The sequence below is a fragment of the Myodes glareolus genome, chromosome 1, assembly GCF_982192425.1.
Source record: "Myodes glareolus chromosome 1, mMyoGla1.1, whole genome shotgun sequence".
Lineage (NCBI taxonomy): Eukaryota > Metazoa > Chordata > Mammalia > Rodentia > Cricetidae > Myodes > Myodes glareolus.
In genome coordinates, this window is record NC_142026.1 from 69,269,523 (window position 1) to 69,291,437 (window position 21,915).

The 21,915-nt window shown below is 49.4% G+C and overlaps 2 protein-coding genes and 1 long non-coding RNA gene across 8 annotated transcripts; 2 read left to right on the top strand and 1 right to left on the bottom strand.

The window, feature by feature from the left end:
- The first annotated feature begins 1,605 nt into the window (after positions 1 to 1,605).
- Zbtb45 (zinc finger and BTB domain containing 45) lies at positions 1,606 to 6,712 on the top strand. Of its 3 annotated transcripts, none has more exons than XM_048427738.3 (3): positions 1,606 to 1,741; positions 3,621 to 4,929; positions 5,640 to 6,712. In XM_048427738.3, exons 2-3 carry the CDS (start codon positions 3,621 to 3,623, stop codon positions 5,894 to 5,896), a joined length of 1,566 nt encoding a protein of 521 aa, XP_048283695.3. In that variant the 5' UTR covers positions 1,606 to 1,741; the 3' UTR covers positions 5,897 to 6,712. The 3 variants fall into 3 exon arrangements, with proteins under 3 accessions (XP_048283695.3, XP_048283696.3, XP_048283693.3); XM_048427739.3 differs by lacking the exon at positions 1,606 to 1,741 and adding an exon at positions 2,148 to 2,289; XM_048427736.3 differs by lacking the exon at positions 1,606 to 1,741 and adding an exon at positions 2,951 to 3,090.
- Positions 2,955 to 8,350, bottom strand: LOC125395995 (uncharacterized). Of its 4 annotated transcripts, XR_015738584.1 has the most exons (6): positions 7,797 to 8,350; positions 7,046 to 7,195; positions 6,774 to 6,903; positions 6,254 to 6,326; positions 4,774 to 4,926; positions 2,955 to 4,498 (listed from the first exon to the last, which is right to left on the bottom strand). It is a non-coding gene; the product is annotated as an uncharacterized LOC125395995 (long non-coding RNA). The 4 variants fall into 4 exon arrangements; XR_015738583.1 differs by lacking the exon at positions 6,774 to 6,903 and having other exon boundaries at positions 7,046 to 7,123; XR_007230689.3 differs by lacking the exon at positions 6,774 to 6,903 and having other exon boundaries at positions 4,774 to 4,900.
- A 432-nt stretch (positions 8,351 to 8,782) lies between these two features.
- On the top strand, positions 8,783 to 18,149 carry Slc27a5 (solute carrier family 27 member 5). Its single transcript, XM_048427726.3, has 10 exons — positions 8,783 to 9,650; positions 10,322 to 10,531; positions 11,534 to 11,692; positions 13,038 to 13,162; positions 15,219 to 15,413; positions 15,500 to 15,590; positions 16,978 to 17,176; positions 17,358 to 17,455; positions 17,622 to 17,752; positions 17,829 to 18,149. Exons 1-10 carry the CDS (start codon positions 8,963 to 8,965, stop codon positions 18,003 to 18,005), a joined length of 2,073 nt encoding a protein of 690 aa, XP_048283683.1. The 5' UTR covers positions 8,783 to 8,962; the 3' UTR covers positions 18,006 to 18,149.
- Positions 18,150 to 21,915: the final 3,766 nt, after the last annotated feature.

Here is a 21,915-nt window from a genome sequence, read left to right on the forward strand (position 1 = left end):
GTTTTTAGATGAACAGGTTCTTACAGCTGAGATCGCCTTAAATTCCCAATTTTCAAGTTTCTCTCCCCCCACCCAAGTGATAAGATTACAGGCATTCTTGGTTATTAAAATTTAGGTTACTATTTATTTATTTATCTATCTATCCCTTTATTTATTTTTTTTTCAAGACGAACAGGGAACAGGGTTTCTCTGTAGCTTTGAACCTATCCTGGAACTTGCTCTATAGACCAGGCTGGCCTTGAACTCACAGAGATCAGCCTGTCGTCTCTGCCTCTCCAGTGCTGGGATTAAAGGTGTGTGCCACTACCACCTGGTAAAGTTTAGATTTTTTTAAAAAAGATTTATTTATTTGTTATGTATACAACATTCCATGTATGCCTGCACACCAGAAGAAGGTACCAGATCTCATTTTTGATGGCTGTGAGCCACCATGTGGTTGCTGGGACTTGAACTCAGGACCTCCGGAAGTGCAGCAAGTGCTCTTAACCTCTGAGCCATCTCTCCAGCCCCCTAGATTTTTTTTAAGACTGCATCTTGTGTAGGCCACACTGAATTCAAACTCTGACTTATGGGGATAACCTTGAACTTCAGACCCTCCTGCCTCAGCCTCCCAAGTGCCTGGATTACAGGTGTGAATAACTACACACAGTTTATGTGAAGATGAGGCTCAGACCTAGGGCGTCTGCATGCTAGGCAAGCACTCTAGCAACTGAGCTACACCCCCAGCACTAGTCTGGATTCTAATGAGGTTTACCTGGCATATGCTTCACTAGACTTTCACACACGTCTACAACACAGCTCTCCAGCATCTGTCCAGGATGGAGAACAAAAACCCGGACATTGTCCTCCTGAGGCACCAGCCCTGCTACACTCCACAGTACCAGGCACACGGAGACCCAGGGCTCTCTACATCTCTGCAGCCCTATTCACTCATCGATACCTGACCGGTCTTACATGGTGGCTGACTGATTGGCCTCAAGAATGGAAGGCAAGGGAAGGTCAATCCTTGATAGATTTGGTTCAGGGATGTCTTGGACAGCACTAAGGGTGCCTTTTTGGATGACTGCTGTCCTCTCTGACACAACTGGTCCCTATTGTTTGGTGCCTGACTACTTTCCACCCCATTTCATGAGCTACCCTCTATTCTGACCTGTGGCGAAGCTGCGGCATGGATTCCATAACCATTCATTTATTTAGAGAGTAGTGAATTTCTGGGGGGTCTAGGTGGGATGAGGTGGGAACACCAAATGAGGATGTTTCCCTGGGAAGGCGGGCCTGTGTTCTTTGGGCGACTACAGGGGAGCCCCGTAAAAGCGTCCTCATCTGGCATGGGAGCATGAGAGACTCAGAACCTTTTCCTCCGCTTTAGGAGAAAATCCACCAAAGGAGGTCGAGGCCCTCAGCCTCCGGGTTCGTGCGCCCTCTCCAGTTCGGCTGAGAAAACCGAGGGTGTGGCCAGAGAATAGATTGACGGCTCACTCACACCAGTCTGGCGACGACGGAAGCGTGCTCAGGCCCACTGATCCCTGGCTCCTCCGCCATCCCAGCTTCTGGGATTTAGTTTTGACGCGAACCAGGCCGGAAGACGGCCTAGTCTTAATAGAAGCACCGGAAACGTGTTCCCGACTATCGTTCCGCCTGCGCCGCGGCCATCGGTTCCGTTTCGCGGCCCGGAAGTGCGGCCTTCAAGTTGACAAGCAGGAGGCAGCCACTGCAGGACCTGGTGCCCGAGGAGTCGGAGGTGGGGTCGAGCGGGCATCCCTCAGTCTCGTCTCAGAGTCAGAGGGATGGCCCGGGCGTGCTGGGGGAGGGACGCCCGCGTGAGGATCGGTGCACACGTGGCGAACGCGAGAGGGCGCTGTAGGATCGGGGCAGGGCGCGCGGGCAAGGCTGTGGAGGCGGGAAACAGTCTGTGTGGTCGTAGTGGGCCCGAAGGGGCCTCTGGCGCAGGGTGGGATAGAGACAGGTTGATGGAGCAAGGTGCATGGCATGGGAGGGGACACGGCGGCGAGAATACAGCAGTAGATGTGGTCGGTCGACAGTGTGTCTTTGTTCTGGAGCATCCAGGAATGTCCTGCTGCATCTGAGGAGTCCGAGCTCTCCGGGAAGCGGGGTGGGAGTGGGGGGTGGATTTAAAGAGTTTAGGACCTATGGGTTGGCACACAAGTTGAAAAAGAGGGCCGCTGGCAGAGGCAGGTGCAAAGCCTTGGTCTGTCTGAAGAATTAATTCATCGTCATAGAGGACTCAGATAAACTAGGTTAGCAGGCTCCCTCTGGCTGTCGCGTGAGGTAAATGTCCGGAGGTGGGGGTGTGGAGGGACTTACAAGGTGACTTCCAACGTCCAGGCCGGTGGTAACTGGCACAGTGTATAAGATAATTTGAGAGAAAGGGAGGAATCGGCCTGGCCAAAGGGAAGGACGTGTTTGTGTTAAGGATATAGAAACGTTGAGTCTGAGTTCTCAGCCCTGGTATAAGGGCAGAATTTCATGGGGCCCCACTCAGGAGCCAAGGCCCCAGAGAGACAGGTGTTAGGGTATATCCTGTATCTCGATTCTCTCCCTTCGAGCAGAGTTGTATGCAGTCTGATCCAAGTGTAACACTCTTATTTGTTAAATAAGGAAACAGGCCCAGAGACCTGGAATTATCCACTTGGTGGCTTACCTGGCAGATCTCAGCTTCTTAGCTCCTGTGTGTGTGTGTGTGTGTGTGTGTGTGTGTGTGTGTGTGAGAGAGAGAGAGAGAGAGAGAGAGAGAGAGGGCGAGAGGGGAGTTTCTTCCCTTTTCCAGGACCTCAGTCTCGTCAGTGCTAGGATGATAGTCTCGGATGCATAAGAAATATGAGGATTGAAACCCAGTGTGATGGGTTTCAGCTTGCTGGCCTTTCACATCCCTTGTGTGGTTTCTTAACACCTCAGGGCTCAGCTGATGTAAAAAAGAAACAGGGCCGCAGTGCTTTGTTATAGGTAGTATTTATTTGCTTTCCTTGGGTATGAGGGACACTGGTGCCCAGCCTGAAGAGGTGCTCCCATATTCGCCAGGAGGCAGGTGCATCCACCCCCACACAGCAGCTAATGGCACGAGCTTCTAAGGTAGTACTCTTGGGCCTTAGAGGTGCTAGGATAAGGAAATCTGGCTAGGGGAGAATAGAAAAGAAAGAAAACAACCATAGAGGAAAGGGTCATGGGTAGCTTGGTGGAAGTGAGATAGTAGCTTATTGCTTTCCTGGGGAGGTCGTTCTCAGTGAGACAGGGTAGCCAGTTTTGAATGGGAGTTACTGGCATTTGTTTTAAAGAAGACCATCCCCTTGAGAGGAGGGCGTCCTGTGATTTAGAAATATTAAAGGTGGGGGCTAGGTAAGTTCCCAGAAGGAGGCTAAGCCTAGATCTTCTTGGGGCATAAAACGGGATATATATGCTGGTGTTGCAGGGATAGAGGGCATTGAGGAGTACCTAGGCCAGGAGTGCTGACGTGTTTTATGTGTTGGTTCAAGGACTTTGATGAGGGATGTATGAGGTGGGATGCATTGTTGGATTCTGTGATAAGGATTAAAGGGACCAGGACATAGGATGGCAGAGTCCTTAGCTGATAGCCCAATCCCCATTGTCTCCTCATCCCGCAGATGGCAGCGACCGAGGCGGTGCACCACATCCACTTACAGAACTTTTCGCGCTCACTTCTGGAGACCCTCAATGGGCAGAGGCTAGGCGGTCACTTCTGCGATGTGACTGTGCGCATCCGTGAAGCTTCTCTGCGTGCGCACCGCTGCGTGCTGGCCGCGGGCTCGCCCTTCTTCCAGGATAAGTTATTGCTTGGCCATTCAGAAATACGTGTGCCACCAGTTGTGCCTGCGCAGACGGTGCGCCAGCTGGTCGAGTTCCTGTACAGTGGCTCCTTGGTGGTGGCTCAGGGCGAAGCGCTACAGGTGCTCACAGCAGCTTCGGTGCTTCGCATCCAAACCGTCATTGATGAGTGCACACAAATCATAGCGCGTGCCCGTGTCCCCAGCACCCCGGCACCTGCACCTCTGCCACCACCCGTGCCCCCGCCACTTGCTCCCGCGCAACTGCGCCACCGTCTACGCCACTTGCTGGCGGCCCGCCCCCCGGGTCACCCCAGCGCAGCGCACAGCCGCAAACAGCGCCAGCCTGCACGTCTGCAGCTGCCTGCGCCCCCAGCACCTATCAAGGCTGAGGGGCCGGATACCGAGCCTGCGCTGACTGCCGCCCCTGAAGACAGAGGTGAAGAGGATGACGACGAAGAGACTGATGAAGAGACCGACGCTGAAGAAGGTGAAGGTGGCGGCGTAGGCCCGGGAGAGGGCCAGGCGCCCCTTGCTTTTCCCGACTGCTCAGGGGGCTTCCTCACCACCACAGCTGACAGTGCACGTGAGGACCAGCCTGCATCCACTGGCATCACAGATTATGGTGGTGCCGGGAGAGATTTCCTTCGGGGGACTACGGTGACCGAGGATGTGTTCCCAGATAGTTACGTGTCCGCCTGGCATGAAGCAGAAGGCAACGGGGGTCCAGAAAGTTGTCCGGTGGAAACCTCTGCCCCACCCGACTGCGCCCTGGCTGGGCCTCGCCCCACTGGCATGAAGACCCCTGGACCCCCCGTGGCTCTATTCCCCTTTCACTTGGGTGCCCCGGGGCCACCAGCACCAACACCTCCCGCTCCATCAGGGCCAGTCCCTGCGCCCCCTCCTGCTTTCTACCCCACGCTCCAGCCAGATGCAGCCCCCAGTGCTCAGCTAGGAGAAACCCCGGCTGTACCTGCTGCCCCTGCTGCTCCTGCAACAGCCATCTCAGGCCCTCCTGTGCGTGTCTCCGGTGCCTCGGGTACTGAGCAACCCGCCTATGAGTGTAGTCACTGCCGCAAGACTTTCAGTTCTCGGAAAAACTACACCAAGCACATGTTCATCCACTCTGGTGAGTGCGAGAGGAAAGGAAATCGCCGTCTCTACCCACACAGATTTCTGAGCCCCTTAATCGTTGGATATTTGGTTCCTGGGTGGGATCAGGCACTTGAGGTGCTTTGTTTTGTGTTAGCCTTAGAAGTCTGGAAATTTAGTTCCCCCGTGTAAAGCGGTTGATTGGGAAGTGGGAGCCTGCCCTTCCAAAGCAGACCTGCTAAGGTCTTAGAAAGCTAGCTTTAGCCTGGGCTGGTCAGGTTAAAGGAAGTGTTGGTGGAGAACTGACCAGCTTCTGGGATGGGAGCTGCAGGAAGCAGGAAGAGAATTATGGTGAAGGAACGTGGGTTTATTTCCTATAAAAGTGGCTCATAATATGGGTCTGAGTAGAGAAGGGTCTGCAAGTGCCAGCCGAGGTGTGAACTGGGGATGAAAATTCCTTGAAGTAGGAGAGATCTGAGTGTAGCCTAAATGGGCAATGGGCGTTGTTCCAGACAGGTAGAGTTCCCTTTTAAGGGTTCCTGGCAGACGGTGGCATAGTTGAATGAAGATGTGGGTTTGGGAGAGGGCTTCCTGGCAGAGTGGGATTCCAGAGTGGTTTCCTTGACAAGCAAAGGGGTCCTGACCTGACTCAGGAGGGAGGGGAGAATAGAGGAGTCCCCACCAAGGACAGGCTCCAGGGAGAGCAAGCTGGACTAATGTGTGTGTGGCTTGCTTTGTCATCTGCAGGGGAGAAGCCACATCAATGTGCAGTGTGTTGGCGATCCTTCTCGCTGCGTGACTACCTGCTCAAGCATATGGTCACACACACTGGCGTACGAGCCTTCCAGTGTGCTGTGTGTGCCAAGCGCTTCACGCAGAAGAGTTCGCTCAACGTGCACATGCGCACACACCGGCCTGAGCGTGCACCCTGTCCTGCCTGTGGCAAGGTTTTCTCACACCGCGCACTGTTGGAGCGCCACCTGGCAGCTCACCCTGCACCTTGATTGGGATCCAGCTGTACACAGTGGTGCAGTCAGACCCTTGGACTAGGTCCACCCCACCGGAAGGTTCTTGCTTTGGGGTCTGGACTCTTTCTCTTCCCTACTCTCTCCCCATTTTCCCTGGACTTGGGACCCAGAACCCTATCCCTCCTACACATGCTTAGCATCTCTGGATGGGATATGGCGGGGTAGAGGATGGTCAGGAACCCTACCACCTCAGAGATCTAGACCATTTCCAGGTTGAGCTGGGTCCACAGACTCTTGGAACCTGATATGGGATTTTTGCCCTACTCCCTGTCGGGGTATGATGTCTAGGGTTATCCTCTGCCCCAGTGCTGGGCTAGAATTCTCTGACCTCACCTGTAATGCCTGCGCCTGCATTATTCTCAGTACAGTTCTCGTGCCACTGTACTGTACTGTGCCGGGCAAGAGCCTGGAGATTGAAAGAACACAAGAGACCTGGGTCATTTGAAAGGAGATCAGCCTAATGCCGTTTATTCAAGTTTAGGGAAAACCTTAAGTACCTAGCTGCTGCACAATGGAATAACCCCCAGACCACGCCCAAGGTGGAGTCAACAATGCCCTATAACTAATCACCAGGCAAGGCAGAGGGAACGAACACAGGAACAAACAGGATGTTTTAGCTGGCTGACCAGAAACTGTCCTCAAGATGAAACCTGGGAGCAGGGGTAGACCCATGGGCCCTACACTCACCCCAGTCTGGATTTCCCTTTCCTCATTGGGCACCTGTGTAGACTCAGATGGACCTACTGTGGAACTTTAGGATTCCATTCTAATAAAGGACGTTGGGCCAGTGCATGTCTAGTAGGCTTTCTGAGTTATGGGCTTGGGGCGTGGTCCCTACTTTCGTGGGTTGTACCTTTGTGGTCCCTTGAGATTTCCTGGGCAGGTAGGCACAATTTGGTTTGATAGCCTGAATCTTTATTTTGGGATTTAGGTGGGTGGGCTGCATATATAACAGTCATCCAGTTTTCTTGAAGTGTTCAACCCTGTGGGGAATCCCAGTCCCGGTTCCAATGCTGGTTGCTACATATACACTGCAGAAATTGAGTCCCCCTTCCAACCAGAAACCTTTAGGAGTCAAGGTTTTCCCTCCCCCTTCCTGATGGACATGAATATTGGACATCCCACCTGTGAGATGCCCAGGAGGGCTCTTCGGGGCCAGGTTGCTGTGAGGACACTTGAACCCTGGATGTTGGACTCCAAATGCTAGAGAACCCAGATTGAATTGGATGGCTGTGTCAGATGGGTGGGAAGCAAGAATTCATAGAACCCAGTTGCCTATTGAATAAAGAAGGTGGTCTTTCAAAGAAACCAGTATGATATCTGCTCTCAGCTTAGAATGGCTTCCTCCCTGTCCCCTTCCCACCTCTGATCCACTGATGCCTAAGGATTTGGGGCAGGAGGAGCTCTAGCTTGGAAGGCCTCCCTGCTTGTCTCCTGGGCCCATGGGGCTCTTCTGTGACTGGGTGTCACAAGGACACCAGAAGTGAAGTGGAATCCCCGTGCAGTAGGCTCATGGTGGAGAACAGAAGTGTGTTAAATCCAGATGATTAAAGGTGTTCTAAGTGTTTACTAAGCTGCTACTGTACCTGACAGTCGACAAGTTTCCCTTGAATAGTTCAGGCCAAGACCTGGATTTCTTTTTTTTCTTTTTTTTCTTTTGGATTTTTCGAGACAAGGTTTCTCTGTAGCTTTGGTGCTAGTTTGGTGGAACTAGCTCTTGTAGACCAGGCTGGCCTCAAACTCACAGAGATCCACCTGCCTCTGCCTCCTGAGTGCTGGGATTAAAGGTGTGCACCACCACCGCCTGGCAAGACCTGGATTTCTTGAAATGACCTCAAGGTAGGTAATTGAGACAGACACAGGCTGGACTTCTTACCTTATTGACTGGAGTTAGGCAGGTCTTTTATTTCCTGAGACAGGGTTTCCCGGTATCTATGAAGCCAATCATGGAATCGCTCTGTAGACCAGGCTGGCCTCAAACTCACAGAAATCCGCCTGCCTCTGTGACCCGTCCAGCAGGCCAGGTTATTTATGGGTCTCGAGGAGGTATCACCTGAAAGTAATGGGGGGCGAAAGGGAAAGGGTACCAAGCGCGTAAAGAAAGACAAAGTCAGTCTGAGATGCGTCAAGGCTTCGTTTATTGTAGGCACAGTTTTATTTTTATAAGGCAGTTCTTGCAGGGAGGGGGTGAGGGCAGAGGGGGATGGAAAATTACCAAGCCCCAGGTGCCCAGGTCAAAGAGGAAGTAACTGTTTTGCTTTTATAATCTATATGGCACATCTTGTGGTCACATTGCTGTGAAAACTATGCCACAGCTGTCTGCGCTTCTCTGTAGCAGACTGGTTATGTAACAAAGGTGTGAAAACATGAAGGAGGTGTGAAAAGCTGGCCAGCTCCTCTGGCTTGGGGGTCTTTTGGTCCCTCACACCTCTGCCTACTGAGTGCTGAGATTAAAGGTGTGTGCTGCCATTGCCTAGCCTACTTTATTTATTTATTTATTTATTTATTTATTTATTTATTTATTTATTTATTTATTTATTTATTTATTTTTATGTGCATTGGTGTTTTGCCTGCATGTATATCTGTGTTAGGGTGTCACATCCCCAAGAACTGGTGATGCAGACAGTTGTGAGCCTCCATGTGCATGCTGAGAATTGAATCTGGGTTCTTTGGAAGAGCAGTCAGTGCTCTTAACCACTGAGCCAACTCTCCAGCCCCCTAGTTTTCCATCCTTAGCAGACATGAGTTGGAGACAAATGCTAGCCTTCAAGAGGACGCTGGTTGATGGTGTCCAAAGGAGGTGGAGCAGGCCTGGCGATCAGGCAGAGAGGGCTGGAACTGTAGGAGTACTCCCAGCCAGTAAGAACTGTGTGGCAAAAGGACAGAGTTCAGGGGACAAGAGCAGTTAGTTGCTGATAGTACTGATCATAACTGGCGACTGGGGTAGGCAGATTCCCTTAAAGGCAGGAAGTTAGGGCTTCAGAGCTCTGGACAGAATCGACACTACTGACGCACTCAGCGACTTCAGAACGAGCCGGTGCCATGGGCGTTTGGCAGAAATTGACCTTCCTGCTACTGTTGCTGCTTCTGCTGGTTGGCCTGAGGCAGCCCCCATGGCCAGCAACTGTGGCTGTGGCCCTGCGCTGGTTCCTGGGAGACCCCACATGCTTTGTCCTCCTTGGCTTGGCATTACTGGCCAAACCCTGGATCAGCTCCTGGATGCCCCACTGGCTGAGTCTGGTAGCTGCAGGTGTTACATTAACTCTGTTGCCTCCACAGCTACCCCCAGGGCTACGCTGGCTACACAAAGATGTGGCCTACATGTTCAAGATCCTCTCCTATGCCCTGAAAACTAGGCAACTCCTTAACAAGCAGCCTCCAGAGACCTTTGTGGATGCTTTGGAGCGGCAAGCACGGGCACGGCCTGACCACGCGGCCTTGGTGTGTACAGGGTCCGGGGCCCCCTCGATCACCAATAGCCAGCTGAATGCCAGGGCCTGTCAGGCAGCATGGGCACTAAAAGCAAAGCTGAAGGAAGACACCAGCCAGCAGGCCAAAGGGATTGCGGCCCTCCTAGTGCTCCCCTCCAAGAACATTACTGCTTTGAGTGTGTTTCTGGGGTTGGCCAAGCTGGGCTGCCCTGTGGCCTGGATCAACCCACATGGCCGAGGGAAGCCCCTGCTGCACTCTGTGCTGAGCTCTGGGGCCAGTGTTCTCATTGTGGACCCAGGTGAGTGCCCTAGGGGCAGTGAAAAAAAGGGGGGCAAGTTTCTGGGAGCCTTTGTTGTATCTATTTCTGAGAGCCGAGGGTCAAAATGTTGGTTTACCTGGGAAGTAATTCTAGGGTTGCCATTTTAAATATTTTCCCCTAAATCTTTCAGGCCCATTTGATTAATTTTTTTTAATTGAAGGTTTTTTTGTTTGTTTGTTTGTTTTGTTTTAAGACAGGATCTCATATGAAGCACTGACTGTTTGGAACGCCATATGTAGATCAGGCTGGCCTCGAACTCAGAGAGTTTCACCTGTCTTTCCCTCTTGAGTGCTGGGATTGAAGGCGTGGGCCATGATGCCCAGCTTTATTTGACTAAACTTATATTTTATGAATTATGAGGTTCTTTGGTTTGTTTGTTTTTTGAGACAGGGTTTCTCTGTGTAGCCTTGGCTGTACTGGAACTCGATCCATAGACCAGGCTGGCCTCAAACTCATGATATCCACCTACCTCTGTCTCCTGAGTGCTGGGATTAAAGGCGTGTGCCACCACAGCCTGACATAAAGTCTTCATCCAGGAATGGGGAAACTTTTCTCTGCTACCTGCTTTCAGTCCCTGGGTTTCTGAGACTCCCTTTTGACTTTGAAGGAGGCTGAGATTTACCTCTCCTTTCCTCTGATGGTCCCTGCAGACCTCCGGGAGAGCCTGGAAGAAGTCCTTCCCAAGCTGCTAGCAGAGAACATCTCCTGCTTCTACCTTGACCACAGCTCACCCACTCCAGGTGTGGAGGCCCTGGGGGCTGCCCTGGATGCTGCTCCTTCTGACCCGGTGCCTGCCAGCTTTCGAGCCCAGATCACGTGGCGAAGCCCTGCCTTGTTCATCTACACGTCAGGAACCACTGGTGAGGAGACATGGCCCTGCCCCCACCCTCTGCTCTCACACCCTGGCCTCACTCACCTGCCCTAGCACCTGACACCCAACCTCTGACTTTGACTCTGACCCCAAGTGCACTTATATTTTGTTTGGATTTATGGCCCGCCCCCCAACTCCGAAAACCAACCCAGACTGGGATGTGGTGCTGTTCACATGTAAATCTCAGCACTCAGGGGTTAAGAGGCCAGAGAATGTCGAATTCAAGGTGTGCGCCTTTCAGTGGATTGCTTACTAAAATCAAAAAATAGATAAATTTGCATTTCCGCTGTGCAAGGCTGACAGGCAAATTCACCAAGGAATTCCTTGTTTTTAAAAAGGAATAAAAATTCAAGCTGGGTGTGGTAATGTACGCCTATATTCCCAGCACTCTGGAGGCAGAGGCTAGAGTATCTCTGTGAGTTTGAGGCCAGCCTGGTCTACAGAGCAAGTTCCAGAACAACCAGGGCTACACAGAGAAATCCTGTCTTGAAAAAAAACAAAATAATAAATAAATAAAAAAGAAATGATGGAATGAAGGTTTTTTTTTTTTTTTGACAGAAAAAAAGGGAAGATGGCGAAAAAAAGGGAAGGGAGAAGAAGGAAGGAAGGAAGGAAGGAAGGGAGGAAGGAAGGAGGAGAGTTGAAGGCCAGCCTGGGTTACATAGTGAGTCCAAGCTAGCTTGAGCCACAGAGAAAGATCTTGTCTCAAAACACAAAACATGAAAAAAACAAAAACAAAAAGATACTCAACGAGTTTTCATGCTTTTTGTTATTTATTTTTTTGGTTTCTTGCAGCTTTAACTGACGACTTTGAGCTCCCTATGGAGCTGCCTCACTCTCTTGAGTGCTGGAATTATAGGCTTACCTCACTTTACCCAGAACAATCTTTATATTTGATCTCCTCTGAGAGGCTCAGCGGCAGGCAGACTCACCCTGTAGTGGTGGTTGGTCTCTCTTCTTCCCCAAACCTTATTGCTCCCTCACCCTCCAGGACTCCCAAAGCCAGCCATTCTCTCACATGAGCGGGTCGTCCAGATGAGCAAGATGCTGTCATTCTGCGAGGCCACAGCTGACGACGTGGTCTATGTTGTTCTACCTCTGTACCATACGATTGGCCTCGTCCTTGGAGTCCTGGGCTGCTTAGAACTTGGTAGGTCTTCCAAGGACCACAGTGTGTTAGTGCGGGGCAATTGAAAGGTCACGATTCTATACTATGCACCCTGACTTTGTTTTCCCTACCCCAGGTTGGGCCATTTAGCCCAGGCTGGCCTCAGACTTGGTATATAGTTGAAGGTGGGCTTGAACTTCTAATCCTCCTGACTATATCTCCCAAGTGCTGAATTACAGATGTGTACCACCACGCTCAGTTTTAGACACTTTTTATCTTTTTCGTTTTCCTTGAAAGACAAGGGCTCAGCCAGTGCTGGCGGCTGTGTGCATGATTTTAATTCCAGCACTTGGGAGTTAGAGGCCGGTGGAGTTCAAGGCCAGCCTGGTGTACACAGTGAGTCCCAGGAGGTGACTAGTGCCACTAAGCTCAGTACATTGCTCGGGAGGCAGAAGCCAGAGAAGCACTGCAGTTCAGTCTCAGACTGATTACATACATAGAAAGGCCCAAGTCAGCTGTGGCTAATAACTTTATAGAAAAGACCACCTGCTGCTCTTAACAGGTTTGCTTCTCAGTACCAACATCAGAGGGCTCCTAATCACATGTCACTCCAACTCCAGGGGATCTGATGCCCTCTCCTGGCCTCTACAGGCATCCACATGCATGTCGTGTATATACATAGACACATACATATATTCACACACACACATATACAGGCATGTACACTTACACAAAAACAAATCTGCCAGGGGGAAGTAGCTCATACCTTTAATCACTACAGAGACACAGACAGGTGGATCACTGAGTTCAAGGCTAGCCTGGTCTATAGAGTTTGTTCCAGGACAGCCAGGACTACACAGAGAAACACTGTCTCAAACTGTCCCCCCACCAAAAAAAAAAAAAGTCCTTTCATTAAAAAAGCAACAAGGCTGGGCAGTGGTGGCGCATGCCTTTAATCCCAGCACTTGGGAGGCAGAGGCAGGCAGATCTCTGTGAGTTCGAGACCAGCCTGGTCTACAAGAGCTAGGGTTGTTACACAGAGAAACCCTGTCTCAAAAAGCAAACAAACAAACGAAAAAAACAAGGTTAAAGAAATGCTTTCTAGAGTCTCCATTCCCAAGGGATGGAGCCTAAGACCTTGAACAAGGTAAGCCCCTTTCTAGAGAGTTTGGGGCAAGTGCTCTACCATTGAGCCATACCACCATCCCCTCGCTGGTGGGTTCTAGGCAAAAGTGAGACAAACTCTAACGCCTCACTGGTAAATTTTAGGTACGTGGGTCATTTAGGTAAGTGTGCCATTACTTTGCCTTTGAAATTCCACGCCCAGGTAATCACATAGATTCTCTTAGCAACATGGAACATGATTACTTATTTTTTTCCCTACCAGGAGCAACCTGTGTCCTGGCCCCCAAGTTCTCTGCCTCCCGCTTCTGGGCTGACTGTCGACAGCATGGTGTAACAGTGATCCAGTATGTGGGTGAAGTCCTACGGTACCTGTGTAATGTTCCTGAGGTGAGGCTCTGAGATTGAGGTCCCAAGTGCATTCCCAGGCATACAACCCTACACAATTTTCCAGATAAATGTGACTCAGAAGTAGAGCACAGGCCTAGCGTGTGTGAGACCCGACACCAAAGACAGAAGGACCCACACCTACGGGTCTCAAGCAAGGTCACCTCTTGACTACACAAGAGAGCTGAATTAGCCTGGGCTACACTGAGACTCTGTCTTAAAAAGAAGTCACATGGTAAATTCCACTTTCCATGTTGTTTTCTACTGGGTGCTTTGATGGTTAGCCACCTGGGCAGGTATGTCTTAGTTTCCTTTGTTGTGAAATATGAAAACAGCCCAAGGAAGAAAAGGTTTACTTTAGTTCCCAGTTCTAGGTTATAGTGCATTATTGTGGGGAAATCAAGGCTGAAGGAATTTAAAGCAGCTGTTCACATCACACCCACAGTCAGAAGCCTCAATAATGCATTAATGTGTGCATGCCAATACACACTTGGCTGTTTCCCCTTGTCCCACCTAGAATGATGACACCCGCATTCAGGGTGGGTCTTCCAAAGTCAGTCCAGCATAGGCATGCCGCAAGCCAGTCTAACTTAGTCCTTCACTAAGACTTCTTTCCCACTTGGTTCTAGACTGTGTCATGATGGCAAACTATCACAGCAGAGGTGACTCTACCTTATCCAGTTTCAGTAGCTTCATTTGAAAACCATAACCAGGTGGTGGTGGCGCACACCTTTAATCCCAGCACTTGGGAGGCGAAGGCAGGCGGATCTCTGAGTTCGAGGTCAGCCTGGTCTACAAAAGCTAGTTCCAGGACAGGCTGTAAAGCTACAGAGAAATCCTTTCTTGAAAAAGATAGATAGATAGATAGATAGATAGATAGATAGATAGATAGATAGATAGATCGGGAACAAAAGGAAAAAGAAAGAAAGAAAAGAAAAGCATAGATGAGAACAATTCCAATCTGAACCTTAACTAGCTCTGGATCTCAGTTTACAAATATAATTACTAATGATAGATACTGGAATAAAAAGAATATCCCCTACCTGAAACATGAAATGAATTGACTATATAAAGTACCTGGAACAATGTGACTCAGGTAAACACACTAGATGCTAGATGATTTTATTTTTATAGAGCGATGAGCTGCAATCCCTAGGAAACTGTCTCTAGGCAATATGCTCCACTTCCCAGTCTCTCCCCACCCCTTCAGTTTCAAATCAAAAGCCCTATGAAAATCCGTCCTGATAAGATCTGTTCCATAGGTAGGTGCTTCTAGATAAGGTTTACCTATAGATGAATGTCACCCCTCCAAGGAAACCCTTGTAGGTAATGCCTGCAGGTAACAATTCTCCTAGATCAGGTCCCTGGAGACTACTCCCAGTAGTGTCACAGGGTCCCCGAGGGAAGAACAGAGGACTTGTTGTCTCCAGTTACTCCTAGGTGAGTGCACATAAGCAAAGCTCCTCTATACTGTCTGCAGAGATAATTTAGGTAGAGATGCCAATAATACTTTTCTTTTAAGATGGGGCTGTCCCTATATAGCCAGGCTGGCCTGTAATTTGCTATGCAGCTCATTTGATCTCCAACTCATAATCCTCCTGCCTCAGTTTTCTGAGTTCTGGATTATAGGCCATCTCCAGCACCCATGTTTAACTTTTTTTGTTTGTTTGTTTCATTTTCTTAGACAAGGTTTCTGTATGTAACAGTCCTGGCTGTCCTGGAACTTGCTCTGTAGAGCAGGCTGGCCTCAGACTCACAGAGATCCACCTGCCTCTGCCTCCAGAATGCTGGGATTAAAGACATGCACCACCACCCCCTGGCAATGTCTAACTCTTATATTTGTGGTTGGGAGCCTAGCCTTTAACGGCTGAGCCATTTCTCCAGCCCAAGGTCTAACTCTTAAGTACCCCATGTAGATTCTCTAAGTATAGGTCTCACCACTACTACTTCCTAGGTAATTCCCAAGATTAACAACACTTAAGATACTTTCTTCAAAAAGAGTTCTCAGCCATGTCTTCCAGGGCACCACCTTCTGACCTTTCTTGGGATGTCCCTGCAGCAACCAGAAGACAAGATACATCCAGTCCGCTTGGCAATGGGTAATGGACTTCGGGAAGATGTGTGGAAAATCTTCCAGCAACGCTTTGGTCCCATTCGAATCTGGGAATTCTATGGCTCCACAGAGGGCAACTCAGGCTTAATGAACTATGTGGGACGCTGCGGGGCTGTGGGCAAGACCAACTGCTTCCTTCGAGTGAGTGTATGGGACTCCTAGTGTGATGGTGGTCCCAAGACTGAGCCCCCAGGACCTTAACCAGTGCTCCCCATCCTCCATCCCAGATGCTGAGTCCCTTTGAGCTTGTACAGTTCGACGTAGAGACGGCAGAGCCTATAAGGGACAAACAGGGCTTCTGCATCCCTGTGAGGTCAGGTAAGGAGGTCTGCAAGCCTTCTTTGGATGTACGAGGGGTAGTTACCTCCACCTCCTTGGCTGGAACAAGCTGCCCAAAGTCCTTTTGTTAACTTCTGTTCTTCCAATTTTTGAGTATAATTTCTTATGTAGCCCAAGCTGGTCTGGAACTCTCAATCCCTTTTCCTCTACTTTCCAAGTGCTAGGATTACAGGAGTGTGTCACCATGCCTGGCCCATCTTAACATGGTGATAGGGAGTGGTGTCTGCAACCCTCACCTTGAGCTCAAGTCACTAGCCTGTCTGACCATCACTTGGGGACCTCTGCCTTCCAGAATTTTGGATCAGCCCAGCTCTCCTGCTTCAGTCTTATTCTGTTCTACTGCATTGATGTGTATCTGTTGGTTCTCTTGAGCATTCTGTAGGGGTCACAACTTCCTAGACATCAGTCCCTTACCCTGTACTTCCTCTCCTGGGGTTTTACAAGTGCTCTGGCTTATCTTTCTTCCAATCTCTGTTTGTCAGTTCCCCACCCTCGCCCTGTTTCTTATGGACACCCTGACCTGATGCTACCTTCTCTTTTTCAGAATTCTCCATTTTCCAAGTTTCTCTGTCTTCTTCTTGGTTTCTCTTGCCTTAAGTCTGAGTGTCTCCCATCAACACATCTTTTAAATTTTTATTTTATGTATATGTTATTTGCCTGCATTTATGAATTACACCGTGTGTGTGCTTGGTGCCTGAGGAAGGCAGAAGAGGGTGTTGAATCCCCTGGAACTAAAGTTACAGAAGGTGATTGTGAGGCACTGTGTGGATGGTGGGAATCTAACGTTAGATACAGCAGCCAGTATTCTCTCTCTCTCTCTTTCTCTTTTCCTTTCGGTTTTTCGAAAACAGCGTTTCTCTGTACACAGAGATAGCCTTGGCTGTCCTGGAACTAGCTCTGTAGACCAGACTCACCTGGAACTCACAGAGATCCACCTACCTTTACCTCCCAAGTGCTGGGTTTAAAAGCATGGGCCACCACTGCCAGCCAGCCGGTGTTCTTTTTTTTTTTTAATTATTTATTTATTTTGTATACAATATTCTGTCTGTGTGTATGTCTGTAGGCCAGAAGAGGGCACCAGACCTCATTACAGATGGTTGTGAGCCACCATGTGGTTGCCGGGAATTGAACTCAGGACCTTTGGAAGAGCAGGCAGTGCTCTTAACCTCTGAGCCATCTCTCCAGCCCCCCAGCCGGTGTTCTTAACCACTGAACTCACAGTCTCTCCAGCCACAACAGTACAATTGAGTTCTGCCTTTGGTTAGATGAAAAGTGAGGAACCCCTAGTATGGGCTGCTTACCCCATGAACCTACCATGAGCTGGTAGGGTTCTCACTTAGGGCTTATTTGCCATTTATACCTCCAGGGGAGGCAGGACTCCTGCTGACCAAGGTACTAAAGAACCAACCCTTTCTGGGCTACCGTGGTCCCAAGGAACAGACCAAGCGAAAACTGGTTACAGATGTGCGGCGCATAGGAGACCTCTACTACAATACTGGCGATGTACTGTCCTTGGACAGTGAAGGCTTCTTCTACTTTCAGGACCGCCTTGGTGACACCTTCCGGTCAGGCATGGGTGGCTGGGGTATGGGGCTCCTGGGGTGTCCAGCCTCTCTAGGGATGGGTGTGGCTTCTCTTCCCAGGGACAGAACATCCCTTCCTGGGGCTGGGGTCTCTCAGGGACGGTAGCATCCTTTTCAGGGGGCAGCCGATTCCTATCCTAGGGCATAACCTCCCACCCTGCAGGTGGAAGGGTGAAAATGTATCCACACGAGAGGTGGAGGGGGTGTTGTCAAGCTTAGACTTCCTACAGGAAGTCAATGTCTATGGTGTGCCTGTGCCAGGTATGGAGAATTTGCCTGACTTTAAACATCTTGTACCTCTGTGGGTGGGGGGGGGGGTTGTTACAAATTGGGGGTACTGTTGGGGTACAGAGGGGTTAAGAATTATGTCTGTTGCACAGCCAGTGTGTAGAGCTGGCCAGCCGAGAGTGACCAGTGTGCTTTCCAGGGTGTGAGGGTAAGGTTGGCATGGCTGCTGTGAAGCTGACTCCTGGGCAGAATTTTGACGGGCAGAAACTATACCAGCACGTCCATTCCCAGCTCCCTGGTTACGCCGCACCTCATTTCATCCGTATCCAGGTGAGGGCAAGGTAGCAGGAGTGGATGGATAAGGGAATTGATGTCACGATCAGGGGTCATGATTACTGCTTTGCAGGACTCCCTGGAGGTCACAGGCACCTTCAAGCTGGTGAAGATACAACTGGTGCGTGAGGGTTTTGACGTGGGAGTCATTGTTGACCCCTTGTACATACTGGACCACAAGACCCAGACCTTCAGGCGTTTAATGCCAGACATGTACAAGGCTGTGTGTGAAGGAACGTGGAAGCTGTGACCACCTCACCAACTGCATGGCTATCCAAAAGTGTGGGCATCAGTACTGGCCAGGGTTCTCAGCATCAGCTTCACAAAGTTGTCAGGATTCCAGATGCCACGGCCTAGCAGCCCTTAGAGAATAAACTTGAATGTGTTTGCAGAAGCCTGTGTGTGGATTTGAAGTAACAGATGAACGCCGCTGTTCAGCACTGCTCCTTTCCCCACCCCCCACCCTCGCGCCTGCTCTGGGCTTCTCTACCAAGAACTATATGTATATATATTTGGAGCTGTCCCCATCAGCCCAAGGTGAAGGGTATGGGAGGAGCAGTTCTGAAGCTTTGAAGCTACCCCAGTGATGAGAAGAGAGTGTTGACTGCAACTCTGGGTCTCTGTGTGTAGCCTTGGATGGCGTGGAAAGTCTCTGTGTAGACGAGGCTGACCTTGCACTCAGAGATCTGCCTGCTTCTGCCTCCCGAGTGCTGGGATTAAAGGCTTCCATCACTATGCCCAGATCCCTGTGTGTGGGAATGTGCATGTGAGTGCAAGTACCCACAGAGATCAGAGGCATCAGATCCCCTTGGAGCTGGAGTTCAAGCAGTCATGGCTGGGGACTAAACCCGGGCCCTCTGCAAGAGCAGCTTGTGCTCTTAACCACCGAACCATCTCTCCAGCTCCTCACAGGTTATTTTAAAGCCCAAGGTAGTGACAGAAGTGATGTCTACCTACTAGTGTTACCAGGTGACTTAGGGTGACTATCAGTATGGTGAAACACCATGACCAAAAGCAAACTGGAGAGGAAAGGGTCGTATGGTTTACACATCCGTCCATCATCGAAGAAAATCAGGGCAAGAGCCTGGAGGCAGAAGCTGATGCAGAGGCCATGATGCACCTCGTGGTTTGCTCAGCCTGCTTTCTTTTACAACTCAGGACCACCAGCCCAGAGACGGCCTTCCCACATCAATCACTAATTAGAGAAAATGCTCTACAGGCTTGCCTATAGCTGGATTTCATGGAGGCATCTTCTCAATTGTATCAAGTTGACATAAAATAGCTAGCACATTAGGCAGGTGGGCTTCAAAGCCTCAGTGGCCTCACATGCTACCATAACATTCCCCTGTCAAGAATGGGAACCTAAGATCATTCAGGAGATGGGTTAAAATTTGGGAATTGAGGCAGGGCGGTGGTGGCACACACCTTTAATCCCAGGTTTTTGAAGACAGAGGCAGGTGGATCTCTGTGAGTTCGAGGCCAGCCTGGTCTATGGAGAGAGTTCTAGGATAGGCTCAAAGCTACATGGAGAAACTGTCTCAAAAAACTGAAGAAAGAAAAAAAAAAGAAAAAGAAAATAATTGGGAATTGATATAACCTGTGAAAACCTAGAGATCCACTTTTTTGTTGTTGTTTTGGTTTAGTTTGGTTTTTTGAGACAGGGTTTCTCTGTGTATCTCTGGCTATCCTGGAACTCACTCTGTAGACTAGGCTGGCCTCAAACTCACAGCGATCCACCTGCCTGCTCTGCCTCCCTCAGTGCTGGGATTAAATAAAGGTATGTGCTACCATCACCTGGCTATGATCCACTTTTAAAGGTATTCACTGGACGGGAATAGTATCTGGATTGACGGTTAGGTCTCACTCTCATATACTGCCTCTGGGCAGAAATGCTAATTTAGGAAGAACACAGACCAGGAACCAAAGTGCTCTAGCATCTTTGGCCTCCAGCGAAGACAGGACCTATGGCATTTCTGGCTAAGAACAGAACAGCTATTTAGGGGTCTCTACTGTGAATTGCATTTCTATCTCCTGTCCTCATCACCATGGCCTCTGGAAAATATGGTCTAAACTGTCAGGGGGTGAGAGTACTTTATGACTTGTGGTATGTAGACAGGATTATGTGGGTGTCCCCAGCTTGGAAATACTGGGGCCAGAAATGGCCCTGATGGTGACTCTAAGAACCACAGGCTGTCGGAGTGCTGAGCCGCTGGAAGCTGTTCTCTAGTCAGGAGCCGGAAGTGTTTAAGTGATGGCTTCTGTTGGAGTTGTGGCCTAGCCCCAGGGTCAGTTAGTGGGGGAACTCCAGGCCGACTCTCCCCTGCTTCTTCCCTGCCAAAGAAGTGTAACAAGTTGTTGAACATCCCTAGCCATTGTTCCCTGCATAGGAACCACAGTTGGTGTGGATGCACAAGGCATGGCCCTGTCTTCTACAAGGCTCATCTACAACCCTCCACACCAAGCCCTGGCTCACCAACCCTGTTTCTTACAATTTTCTGCCTCCCTTCTATGATGTTTCCTGAATTATGTTGTGGGGGAACAATATGAAGGACCGATTTTGGGCTGAGTAACTCCACAATTATGTAGGGTTGAGAGATGCACTAATCTATGGATATAAAGACATTCATAAAGGTATTCATTCATAAAAGCATTCCGAAGGCCGGGCGGTGGTGGCGCACACCTTTGATCCCAGCACTTGGGAGACAGAGGCAGGCAGATCTTTGTGAGTTCGAGGCCAGCCTGGTCTATAAGAGCTAGCTAGTTCCAGGACAGGCTCTCAAACTACGGCGAAACCATGTCTCAAAAATAAACAAACAAGGGGCTGGCGAGATGGCTCAGTGGTTAAAAGCATTGCCTGCTCTTCCGAAGGTCCTGAGTTCAATTCCCAGCAACCACATGGTGGCTCACAACCATCTGTAATGAGGTCTGGTGCCCTCTTCTGGCCAGCAGGAATACATACAGACAGAATGTTGTATACATAATAATAAAATAAATAAATATAAAAAAAATAAACAAACAAAAAATGTATTCAGAAGACAGTTTGATGCTATGTTCTTAGACTATCTGGAGAATCTACTACTATTACTATGTAGGTCTAGTTGACCTGAAACTCTACTTGGCCTGAAATGTGTCAACCTAGCAGGCCTCCAACTCATTGACTTCCACCAGCCTCTGCTTCCTGAGTGCTGGGTTTAAAATCATTTACCATTTTTAATTAATTGATTAATTTTTATTTTATGGGAGCTAGTATTTTGTCTGCATGTATGTGTGAGGGTGACAGATCTTGGAATTACAGATAGATGTGAGCTGCCATATGAATGCTAGGAATTGAACCCAGGTCCTCTGGAAGAGCAGTCAGTGCCCTTAACTGCTGAACTCCAGCCCTTGTTTTTTTTAAAAATAGATCTTTCATGTAGTGCTTGTGGCAAATATTTGCCCCAAGTGATCTTTATGTATTTTGGACAGAGTCTGACTACTTACCCAAGCTAACCTTGGACTTTAATCATTTTACCACAGCCTTTCTAGTATTGGGATTGCAGATGTGTCCCACTGTGTCTAAATCAGAATTAGTCTCATATATATTAACATGAGACAACCCCCCTCCCCAGTTTCATTAAAACAATTGGGTTTCTGTACCTTTGCATTTCTTCTCTCATTCTTTTTTGTTTTGTTTTGTTTTTAATTTATTTATTATGTATACAGTGGTCTGCCTGCATATATGCCTGTACTCTACAAGAGGGTACCAGATCTTACTACAGATGGTTATGAGCCACCAAGTGGTTGCTGGGAATTGAACTCAGGACCTCTGGAAGAGTAGCCAGTGCCTCTTAACTGCTGAGCCATCTTTCCAGCCTTTTGTTTGTTTGTTTGTCTTTCAAGACAGGGTTTCTCTGTGTAGTTCTGGCTGTCCTGGAACTCTCTGTAGACCAGGCTGAGCTCAGACTCAGAGATCACCTGCCTCGGCCTCCGAAGCGCTAGGAGTAAAGACCTGTGGTGATGACTGCCCGGCTTATCCTTTGCGTTTCAGGTAGAGAGAACCTATTTCTGGGTAGGTGTGGTGTTGTCCATGGAAAGTGAAAACAAAAGTCTCAGGAGCTCATGGCTAGCCTGGGCTGCATAATATCTTTTTTAAAAAACAAAACAAAAATCAGGCTAATTGT

Coding starts and splice junctions, on each gene's coding strand:
- Zbtb45 (XM_048427736.3), top strand. Junction 4,930..5,639: donor GCACATGTTCATCCACTCTG/GTGAGTGCGAGA, acceptor TGTCATCTGCAG/GGGAGAAGCCACATCAATGT.
- Slc27a5 (XM_048427726.3), top strand. CDS start 8,963: ATGGGCGTTTGGCAGAAATTGACCTTCCTGCTACTGTTGCTGCTTCTG. Junction 15,591..16,977: donor CTGCATCCCTGTGAGGTCAG/GTAAGGAGGTCT, acceptor TTATACCTCCAG/GGGAGGCAGGACTCCTGCTG. Junction 17,753..17,828: donor CTCATTTCATCCGTATCCAG/GTGAGGGCAAGG, acceptor ACTGCTTTGCAG/GACTCCCTGGAGGTCACAGG.